General features: G+C 36.4%; 1 protein-coding gene across 1 annotated transcript; it reads left to right on the forward strand.

Annotated features, from left to right (window-relative positions):
* The first annotated feature begins 1,678 nt into the window (after window positions 1-1,678).
* LOC130932546 (protein FAR1-RELATED SEQUENCE 5-like) lies at window positions 1,679-3,829 on the forward strand. The gene has a single exon (XM_057861887.1). It carries the CDS (start codon window positions 1,679-1,681, stop codon window positions 3,827-3,829), a length of 2,151 nt encoding a protein of 716 aa, XP_057717870.1.
* Window positions 3,830-12,471: the final 8,642 nt, after the last annotated feature.

Genomic DNA, 12,471 nt, shown 5'->3' on the forward strand with positions numbered 1-12,471 from the left:
CAAAATAATGGTCTGCATTAAGGGGAGTTATAAAATTCCAATGCCTGCATTAAAAAAAAGAAAAAAAACAAACAAATAGTTTAGTCCATAAAGCCCAAAAACTGGTATATACAAATATTTTTGAAATTGGCATCTCAACCTTTATTATTTATACAATACACCATGTGTTGGGGGAGAATAATAATTTCTATGGTGAAGTCTAGGGTGTAGAAGGAAAATATTTTCTATACATGTATGTTGTTGCTGTCACCTTAAGATTTTGACAAATGTCTAAATAAAAGTTGGTTGAAGACAAATATTGCAGAAGCAGCTGACATAAAGAACATTTTCTCTGCTACTGGCACGTGATCACCTATGCTAAATTATGTTAATTAGTTTAGTTTAGCGTGAGTAATTAATTTAGAAGATATTGGGCTAGGAGTGTTTGGGCTTTTTAATTGTCAGTGTGATTGTTTTTTGCCATAGTGGGATTTAGTTTTCTGTTGTCTGAACTTGTTTGTTGGCTTGGATCCTAACCCAAAAAAAAAATAAAACACGGTAACATTGGTTAAAAAAAAAACAGCTTGACATTATGGGATAAGGAAATGTTATGTGGGTTTGGTTTAGGATTTTGTTGCAGGTTTTGAATGTTGGTGCAAGTGGTTTCACCATCCGCCCAGATCGGAGTGAAATTGGGGGATTTCGGCGTTGTCATTGCAGAGGGTTGGGAGAGGGAGACCGGTTTTTTCAGCTGTTGTCCATCTCGTATGCGGCGAAGGAATGGAGGTATGTGTTTCTTGTGAACTCTATTTATTCTTTGTGTGCATTGATTTCCATTATGTATCGGTGGAAGAAGAAATATTTTGAAGTTATAAAATTTTGAAAAAGTTAAAAGGTTTAACTTAAAGGATGCATACTATTAATTTGGGTTGTGTCTTTGTTTTTTAATTTATTTTGAAAATGACGAAAGAGAGGGTTTGTCATTCCCCTCTTTCTCTAGTGTTAAAGCATGTGTTATTTGTGGGTGTATATTGCAAAATTTATTTTATTTATACATTCCAAAATAATGGGTTGCCATGTCTGAAGATTTACACATAATAACATTATATATTTGAATGTATCCACATATTATTTAGTTGTGTCATATATTTAAATAATTAAAGCACTTATGTTTCTAACCTGGACATAACGATTAGACTTTGGAAGGTTAATTGATTTTTTATTTGGAATGTGTAAAGTATGAATGATTAGATTAAATATTCATTAGGAAACTCCTTTATTGTTAATGTATGTGAGGTTTGTATGTGTATCTTGCATAATTGGTTGTGTCATAATATATATAATATTTAAATAATTAAACTATTTATATTTTTAATCTAGACAAAATAATTAGACTATCAAAACATGATTTCTTTTTTATCTGGAGCTTTTAAAATATGAATGATTAAATTAAAATGATGTGTGGTTAAAGGGGTTGGATAATGTTCTGTTGAGTAATGGGTGGTTTGCTAATAAATGTTGTGGCATGGTTAGTTGAATTTTTCTATTTGTGAAGTAGCATGTTTGTGTGGTTTCCACTTAAGAATAATTTTAGCATGAGTGTATAGCAGATTCCCAAGACTTTGCAATTGGTTTTTATGTTCTTGCAATTGATTTTAATCAGATGGAATTCACAAAAGGAAATAAGGGTTGCGACACGATGGAAGGAAGCCAAAGGGATGAGGGGTGTAGGCCTGATGAGGAATTGGATAATGCATGCGGCGGTGACAACATGAATGGAGTATCGGATGAGTATCCATCCGATTATGCTGATGTATTCGGGTTGTCAGAACATGATATAATGAGAAAGGTCTTTCGAAGTGAGGAAAGAGCATATAATTTTTACAGTAAATTTGGCAGATGTCATGGATTCGGCGTGCGCAAGGGTGATTATGGAAATGATGAAGAAGGAAATTTGATAAGGAGAAGGTTTTTTTGTAATAGGGCCGGACTGAGAGATGAGAAACACTTGAACAGGTTGGATAGAAAAAGGGGACACCGTCCTGAAACAAGGACTAATTGCTTGGCGAAGCTGTCGATTTATCTGGATAGGGAAAACTCAACATGGAAGGTTCGCAAAGTAATCTTGGATCACAATCATGAACTGACACCTCGAGGGATGGTGCACATGATTCCAAAATTCCGTCGTATATCGGATGCTGCAAAGGCAAACATAGATGGCATGCGTGGGTATGGTGTTTCAACATCAAAGATTTTGGGTTACATGGCTGGGGTTGCCGGAGGGTACTCTTTGTTGGGCTTTACAAAAAAGGATGCATACAACTACATTGATCACATGAGGCGGGCCAAGGTCGTTAATGGTGACTCGAATGCCGCTATTGTATATCTAGAGGGAAAGGCAGCGGCGGATCCAATGTCAATGGCTAGGTATAATGTTACAAATGATGGAATGTTGGCGAACATGTTCTGGGCTGATGGACCTTGCAGAGTAGACTATCAGTATTTTGGGGATGTGGTCGCCTTTGACTCAACATACAAGAAGAATAAGTACCAGCGCCCGTTAGTGATATTCTCTGGGTCAAACAATCATAAGCAAACCACGATATTTGGATTTGGATTGGTGCTAGACGAAACAATAGAAAGTTATACGTGGATGTTGGAGAATTTGTTGGAGGTGATGTGTAATAAGCAGCCTTCTGTTGTTGTAACTGATGGCGATGATGCGATGATTGCGGCAGTCAAAAAAGTGTTTCCAGAAGCTACTCATCGGTTGTGTGCATGGCACTTACAGAAGAATGTAACCTTGAATGGAGGCGAGCAGATGTTTCGTGAGATATTCTGTAAATGGCTTTATACTGACATGGAGGTAGATGACTTCGAGCTTGAATGGGAAGAAGCTTCTGAGGAATTTGGTCTACACGAAAAATGTTGGGCAAACCAAATGTACGAAAAAAGGCACATGTGGTGTAATGCGTACCTTCGTGGCAAGTTTTGTGCTGGATATCGCACAACATCTAGGTGTGAGGGAATAAATTCTCACATAAAGGGATTTTTGAACTCAAGACATAGTATTTTGGAATTGGTGCAAAATTTGGAGTTAGTAGTCCGAGAATACCGCAACAACGAGCTGGTTGCGCAATTCAATTCAATATATAGCACCCCTGTTCTAACAACGTGCCTGGATCCTATTGAGAGGTGTGCTGCAGATGTTTACACGAGAGCTATTTTTATACTAGTTAAGAAAGAGATTGACGGTGTTGGAGCGGTTAATTTTGTGAGTAAAAGGAGGGTCTCCACAACAATTGTATACACAATGGAAGAGTATGGTCATCCCGGCCACAACATTGTTACCTTATTTGATAGGACCATGACCAGAATGGAATGTCGGTGCCGATTCTGGGAGAAGGAGGGCTTTCCATGCAGGCACATGTTCTTTGTCATGAAGCACGAGCATTTAAAGGATATTCCAAATCGTTTAATTCTGAAGCGGTGGAGGAGGGACGCCAAGGCAATTGAAGAGTATGGCGATAAGTCCGACGACATGTTGAGCGAGAGAAGTTTTCTATTGCGGCATGGGGCACTCCATGCGGCATCACAGTGGATGTTATACCTTGGTTCAAAGAATCGAACTGTATTTAAGACTGCAATGGAGGGAATTCGCAGAATTTGTACTGACATCCATGCAATTCTTGGTCAACCGAATGAGGGAAGAAAAGCAAATGCGAACGAGGACATTCGGGATCCTGTTGTTGTTAGAACTAAAGGTGCTCCACGGTCCAAAGGCAAAAAGGGAAAGAAGAGGAGATGTACGTTCTGCAAAAGGACTGGCCACACAAAGCGGACATGTTGATAGGGTACGAAACCGATCCAAATGGGGTTTGCAAGAGGATGAAGAATCTGTCGAAATACCAGGGGCCAATGAGGTTCGTGCTTTATTAAGTACAATCTGGTTTTTTTTTTTTTTTGCAGAATTTCATGTAATTTTAGAAAAAATGCAGGTTTGAATATATTTTTCAATATGGAATTTCAATATTGCATCTTGGCCCTTCGTTTTCTTAATTCCTTGTTGCAGCATAATTTTTTAATTAGGCCTTCTAGTGACATAATTGAATGTTTGGATGAAACATGTCTCACAGTTTCTGTATGGGGTTGTGGGGAATGTGGACATAATTTGATATAAAATCTGGCATGTATTTTTTTCTATATAATCCCATGAATGCTAATTTAAAATTGTAGGTTTAGGGTATATTTATTAATATGGAATCTCAATAGTGCACCCTTAGCATTTCATTTGATTGATTTCTTGTTAAAGGAACCTTCGAGCGACCTGATTTAATGTATGGATGAAACATATATCATACTTTTTGTATGGGATTGTGGGGAATGTCTCCCTCAACTACTTATGCTGGGAGAATTAGCATTACTTTTGCCTGCTAAGTGAATGAAATTATGAGATAATGTTTTGGGGTGTGAAGTTGTTTTATAGCCAGCATATCTGAATTAACCGTGGTGAATGATCATTTGGGTTGACGTTGCAGAACTTTATGGGGCTACATGAAACAAGTCTGCCTCCGAGGTCAGAATCGGTGTATTCACGAGATGGAAAAAATGTTTTGGCAGAATTAAAATCCGTGGGAACTCAGGAGAGGATCGTCGGAACTGCACAAAGTGAGATTCTAGCATCTGTTGCAGATGCAGGCAGTTGCGACTATCACCAACAGGTACTCCCCTCGATTGCATATAATATTTATCAATTAGATTGGACGTGTTCCATTTATTCATCGGTTGAAGGGATTCGCAGGTACTAGATCTCCTGAAATCGCTGAATGCAACAATAGGCTCAGATGGCATTGAGAAGTCCCAGTGATGCTTCAGTTAGTGATTTTGTTTGTTTTTCTCAGGAGTCGGTGGGTGTTTAAAAGACTCTTTTCAGCTTTCTGTGCAACAATGTTGTTTAGGTGCAGCGCAGTTGAATATGCTAAGTACATGAGTTTTATTATTTGGCTTTTTTTGTAATTACGTTAGACTTTCAATGGCAAAACTTTGCTTACTGAAAGCAGAGATCATTATAGCCTTTACTTTAATTCACCAGCCGATAGATATTGGTTTTTTATTTTTTTTCCCCAAGGGTCAAGTTATGATCTAATGCTATTTTTAATAACAAAGACAAAAACCCACATCCACCGACTGATTATGAAGGTCTTTTAGTTATGTTAACACCTAAAAGTGAGAACTACTAATGTAATTAAATAACCTTTATTAATACAATTTAGTCTTTACAGTACTGGATTAAGTTCTCTGAATTACAATATAATCCAATAATTTCAATTAATCAGTGGAAAATTTTTTTTGCCTTTTCATGCTAATGACTACTGCAAATAATTCTAAATCTCTAAATGTGCATTGCAAGAATCTTTTTCCTTTTAAAATTAAGATTCATAGTAACTAATGAATCAAATAATGTTACTTATTCCAATAAAGGTATGCTAGTAATATTAAAACTGTTATACACATTATATTTTGGGTTCTGTCAACAACATGATAAAAACGATTTTTTAATTTTGGACATGTTATATGTGAAGTTTGAATATCTAAAAATTAAAAATCTAATGCTACTTTCAAATAACATAATCACTTCGTTGAAGTTACTTAATCCGCAGGACGTTGTGAAATCTTAACAATTTGAAACAGCAAAGTTACAAGGTTAAACATTGTTGTTCCGTGCCAAAAATAGCCAGTAATTAAATACCCAAAAGAATCTCATACCCATACGCCCATGATCAGGAGAAGCGCACAAATTCCCAAAAGATACACAGCAGAATCCATGATCTTGTGCTGATCAAGACGGATTCCAATAGTAATATATACTAACACAAAGTGTAGCAATTTCTAGTATGATTATATACCCCTAATCTAACCAAAATGCATCATGTGACTTGTCCCAAAAAGAAGTACTCCTACGTAAGCATCATTCGGCATGGAACATGACCGTGCAATCCCTACACATTAGATGGTGATGCTTTGGCTGCTGCTGGTGGCCAGTGAAACAACTTCGGCGACAGATTCCTTTGCCGACTTCGTTCTCGTGGTGCTGGATTTTTGATCATGCTTGTCCCAATAATCAATAGCAAGTTTCACCACTTCGTCCCTCTTTTTGTTGGCTTTTGAGAAGAAAATGTCTAGTGCTAGACTCATTCGGGTAAGGTCAGTGACACCCTAAATTAGTGAGCAAACCATTGGTGACCATATCAAACAACAAAGTATGAAAATTGACTATCAAAGGTGTCATAGTTGCTATTTTCTCCCATGAATGTGTAGTGCTCACTTGAATATCATACGTGCTCCACAGATGGGAAAGTTGCATCCATTGGGCTACAAAGACTCCGCAATCTTTTCTGCATTTTGGTTAAAAGAAGACCCAAAGTAATTTAAAATACAAATTAGTTTGTGTCCATGAAGTATTCTTCGAAGTTGATGAAAATAAATTATGTTTCAAATAGAACTTACGAGTTGTCCTTTTGTTGTGTGACGAGAGGTTCTCTCAGATTGAACCGCGACACCAGCGGTGGGATACTTGCTTGGTTTTCATAAAACCTCTTGTCCGTCAGCATTGTCTCCAAGAAGAAAGCCTGCATCCACTTCCCAATGTGAGAATACATGACATTGGACGTCACGCCAAGAATAGAATAGTCCATAAGGGATAAAAATTTTGCACCGTACAACGTATGTCATCATCTGAACTCTGTGCGCCCGATCATCTGGGTCCTTCGCAGAGTCCAGGTAGATAAGGTCTCCCGAGTCGAGGTCAACGATCATGAGAAACCAATGCCTATCCTTATTGAGGGGGATGTAAATCTACATGGTAGGAGGAACATTGTAGACCCTTTGTTAGTGAATAATACATATACAAGGGTACAGAACAATATGGAGTTCTCAGTTCGACTAGCCTTTTTTATTTTGTCAGCTTTCTTAATCATGTAACGAGTTCGTATGAACTCTAGTGTGTCCTTGCAGTATGTTGTTGGGTTAAGGGCCAGTTGCTGAAGCAATAATTAGACCAAAATGTTATACACCTGATACGATTAACTCCATAAAGAAAGTAATTGCAGTGCATGGAAAATGTTTGTCAGGAATAGCATGCCTTACCGCAAATGTTGTGGGTAGCCACCATGCTGACTCATCACCGCGCTCCACAGTCAGCATTCTCACCAGTAGGTTAAGGATCTACGATTAAAGGGGATGAAAGGGTAAGCCCTAGTTTGAAGATAACAAAATACAAGGAAAATAATGAAAAAGAGAGGACAATGGAAATGCGAATCAAAGGAACTGACGTCGTCCACTAACTCGTGTTGTGGTCTAAGAGTCCAAAGGGCACATCGATCTCCTTGGCAATGCTCCTCTGGGAACAAAATCTCTCTTTGGCGAGGACACGGCGCAGCAAACGTTACACACACCAAAAAAAGGAACATATTAATTCAAATTTGCACAGAAGTTGCGCAATTAGAAGATATAACAAAGCATGTAGTTTCTGCAAGTGCATGTCTAAAAAGGTAAGAAAGATAATACGAAACAACACAATGCCAACATCATGCACAAGCAAGACATAAAACCCTCGGCCCGAGATAATGTTTTGTGGAGGCCCAAGATATTAATTTAAAAAAAAATCAGTAGGCAATGTAAACAGTACCGTTAAACCTTGTTTATTTTTAAGTCTTGGACATGTACGTTGTCACACCTGAAAGAACTCCATAATGGATCATGTAGACCCATGAAGAAAAAAAAACTTCCAAACCATAAAGCTCCCAAAAGGCCTAAATAATTTCGAGCCAAGACAACAAGCCCAAAAGATGGCAATTTTATTGAACAACAAGGACATATGCAGCGCGTAAGAGAAATGATAATTCCATTTGCGGTTCCATGGAACTCACCTCTGATCCAAGTCAACAGCAAATATATATGCAGCAACCGCCATTTCGGTAGCCCCAAATCGATTCCCTTGTGGTGGCCGAAACACGACTTGGAAGAACTGTTGCAGTAAAATAAAATAGTTACACAATAACCACATAACCCACTACGAGGATGTGACAACATGCATGTTAACATACTTTACAGGAAGTGTTAATACCTCAGGTAGCTCCCCAGAATCCATATACTTCCAATGAGCAAGTCTAGTTGAGAACGGGGATCCATCCTCAGCAGCACCAGGGCCTTCAACAAAGGGCTTATGCGACCCCTCACCTGAATCATAATCTAACTTCCTCTGTCGTGAAGTAGGTAAAGCAAAATGACATGCATAGATGTTAGGAAGCCTATCGTCACCAGCATTATACATAGAAAAAAAATTGGAGAAACACTACTAAAACCATCAAAGGAGGTTCACCTTCAAAGGTTGTTCCAGCCTAGAACTCCTTCTTCTACCAGCATTTTTTATGCCACTGGTCTTGCCTTTTCTAACCTTGTCAACATGCAATAATGCATGGACGTTCCAGTTAGCCTTAGTGGAGGAGCCCTGCTTTTTCTGCTGTTTCTTTCCAAAATGGTGCACCTGTGGATCCAATGTCTTTGCCTCATCATGGAATGACCGAGTTTTCTTCCTCTCAGCATGGGAGGCGCACAACATCTCTAATATTGTTGTATGGCCACCAACAATGGCCATCAGTTTGTTGATTTGTTGTGCTTGGGACTCCAGAATGGACCTGCTCACGTTGGCGTTCTCCACAACCGACTCATCCACCGATGGGAGCTTCCCATTTCCTCCTTGATCACCTTCTTTGTTTGGATCCATGTTTACCAACCTTTAGGCGATGGGTACTGGCGCCAAAGAAAACTACAAGTGAAGGATTGTGGATCAAACACTTGGATATAAAATACCCCCACAAAAATCAAAAGACATCGAAACATGTTTATGTATTGGGTGGGCCCACATGCATTCAGCAAAAGGAATGGGAAGGCAGAAGGAAATACCAACCCACATCATAAAGTGACCTCTTATGCTAGTGAGTCGTAAATACAAATTTTATGTTTTGCTATATTCCACAAATCTTACCGGGGAAGCCATCCCTGATGTGAAGAAGCTTCAGAGGCGCGCTTCGATATCTGCACCAATGAAAGGACAGCAACATTGCAGACTTGACCCTACAAAAATGCAGCGCCGATTAGGTAGCCGTTGAAAAAGACCAACAATTTCTATCAGAAGTACTACATTTACCATAAGTTAATGCCCAAAATTAATTATTAAACTGTACATGAATAAAAATTGATTCGGAACATAAACGTTACTAAAATAAAATCTGTTAGAAAGACACTGTATCCTCCATCATTTAAATATTAAAGGTGGTCAATGCCTACCTAAAAAAGATACACCATTTTAGATTACTCAATGCATATTAGTGATAATCATTCATCCACCTCATCACATAAATCAATGACAAAATCGTTCATCCACTTCATCACATAAATCGTTCAATTTTTTAAACCCTTATATTAATAAGCCATTTAAATTTAATCTTGTACATGATGCGTATTCTAAAAAAGACTCAAATATAAGTACACTATGGTTATGGGACTACATCATTCACATAAGACACACCAGATTGTAATTTAAATCGAAAACTTCGTTAAAGGCAATGACAAATATAACTACATGCTTTATGAACTATAATCCATACTGGGCATATAAACTGAGATTTCTTTCCAGTGAGTTCTTCTAACTTGTGACTGCCGTAAACTACAAACACCATCCTACATCCCACACACAAAACAAAACACAAAATTCATATACAACGAAGCACCGATACACCACATACCTTCCTAAGCAAACCACGCATTAATCACCTTCACCCTTAATCACCCAACATTTCCTCAATCATTTTGACCTGGTGCCTCAGTTCAGCGTTCTCCTCCTCAAGCATCCGAATTCGCTCAAACATCGACTGTGGCATCTCATCCTTCATCTGGTGTTGCATACGACCGAGGACTCGATAATTATAGTCACAAATGCTCTTTCCACTAGCATCGACCAATTTCTCCAGCATGGCGAAAGAAACTTCTTGCGTAGCCACCTTTTCCTCTTCAGACTCTGGGCCATATGCCACAAGTTGTAATCCTCTTGCATTGCTTGGAAGGAAAACAATGAATCGAAACATCACACACCCTCTGACGACTTGCTGTCTTGAGGCACGAAGATTGGAGCTCCAATTGCAAGAGTCGAACAAGCTCGCATGAGCATTAGTTCAAAGTCCTCCACATACAAAAATCCAGGATCTTGGGTCTCGGAGACCACTTCTCCGCCTACGAAGAAAAAGTTCCACTTGAAATTGTACAACGGCCAAGAAAAACATTATAACTGTTATGTAAAGAAGAAAAAAACTACCTGACGATGCGGATGTGCCATGACTACCACCACCAACGAAAACACTGCTAGGAGAATGGCTCAAGTATTGCACTTTTTGAGAAGAAGGGCTTGCATATACAGAAGCCAGAGGTAGATGTTGGGAACACCCACCACCTCCAAACGCGTTCCCTCCACCTCCATAGAAGCAACCTCCGCGGCGCATATATTCTTTAGCCTCTGCACGAACATGAAACCCCTTGTATTCGTTCTTTTTAAACCCGTTTACTTGTGCGCTGCATTCCTCCCATGGCAGGTAAATTCCTGGAATTCGTCCCTTTTTGACGGCATAAAACCTATACCTTCCATTCTCCATGGAAGTCACTGCAAGTTCCAGAACGGCAACGAAGACTCTTCGAAAATCCAACCAACATGAGAAGCACTCTCCCACTTAGTGAATCTCAATCGATGTGGGTTATTTTATATTTAAAAAATCAAAACCCCACTAAAGACCTATGAGTCTATGACACACATGGACTGATGACTATCCTATTTTTTTATTTTCTATAATACAACTTTATTATTTTCGGATAATACAACTTCATGTAACTATATACATACGATTATACTTTTTACGATACGCTTTTATATATAAGCCTAATTAAGATCGTATTATATTCCATTTTTTATACAAATAAAAATTTAGATTGTGCATGCATCTCAACATACATATTAATAGGAACTTTTAATTTAAATTTATTAAATATTATGTTAACTAAAATCTGTAATATGTTTGAGATTTACGCTTTTAAATTAGCAATTTAAATATTTTTTTAATTATAAAGTTAAAATTTATATATATATATATATATATATATATATATATATATGTGTGTGTGTTTTGGCAAAATAATATTCTTCGGTTGTTGAATTCATTTTTATTTTTTTGCTTTTATCTAATTTTATTTAAATACTTTAATATTCCAAAATTATAAAACTGTAAATTTCAAATCTAGGTTATCATTATTTAAATTAACGATTTCATTTGATCTTATTTTTAACTTATCTATATATATAGACAGCGACATATACATACATAAAAAATATACGTATATGAATAAAATATCTATATGTATATCTTAACAACACGTATATAATTTTTTCAACAAATTATGAACTTGAATATAATCGTAGATTAATAAAATAAATAATCCAGATATATATATATATAACTTTTAAATATAATGAAATTTTGAATATTCATACTTGTTGATCAATCGGTCAATTTTAACGCTGCAGCATGCTTACTGTAAACTCAAAAAAAAATATCTGCCATCAAATCATGTCATACCTACTCTTTGTGACCCTTGTGAACTAAACTCTACTGTCCCACCCACATCAACCCTATAATATACATCTGGCATTTTCACAGTAACAATCTCACCCAACCAACATGTGAATCATAAGATTTTCTATTTAAATAAATTAAATAAATCTTTAATTTATTGAAATAAATATTTTTTAAAATTATTACAAAATAATTTATTTAATCAGAGTAAATGAGATATATATCTTTTTTCAAATTTCATAAACATTATATTTATAGTGTAAATAAAATACATACAAATTTGGTGTAAACGAGATGTGTATTTATAAATATAAAAATATAAGTTGTAAAAATAATAAAAAATATTAATAATTTAAATTAAACAAAACTCTTAAAAGTAGAACATTTCCTATAATAAAAAAGAAGTGCAGTTTTAAATAATAGAGAAGCTAGACAATTTTAAAATAGCACATTATTTAAAAATTAGGACGCCACGTGTCACTTAACATGTAAAAAGGTTATTCATAATCAAAATAGTCCCTGAAAGTTCAGACGTAACTCATTTTCATCCTTAAAATTTTAAAAATGAGCCAAATTAGTCCTTATATGATTTTTTTTATGTTGTCTTCATAATATTAAATCGAAAATTTTTTGTTAGTACTAATTTGAATATTATTTTTAGACCTTAATAAACAATTTTTTTACATAAAATAATAAAAATAATTAAATTATTATACAGTTATTTCACATATATTTTAAAATTTTACCTTTTCGAATTGTAAATTTTTTATAATAATTTTTTTATTTAAACGAATTTATCAAATTATTGTTAATT

Source organism: Arachis stenosperma, chromosome 1 (genome assembly GCF_014773155.1).
Source record: "Arachis stenosperma cultivar V10309 chromosome 1, arast.V10309.gnm1.PFL2, whole genome shotgun sequence".
In the NCBI taxonomy this organism is placed as follows: Eukaryota; Viridiplantae; Streptophyta; class Magnoliopsida; order Fabales; family Fabaceae; genus Arachis; species Arachis stenosperma.

What these genes read in the sequence shown, in the direction of transcription:
- LOC130932546 (XM_057861887.1), top strand. Translation starts at nt 1,679, where the DNA reads ATGGAAGGAAGCCAAAGGGATGAGGGGTGTAGGCCTGATGAGGAATTG.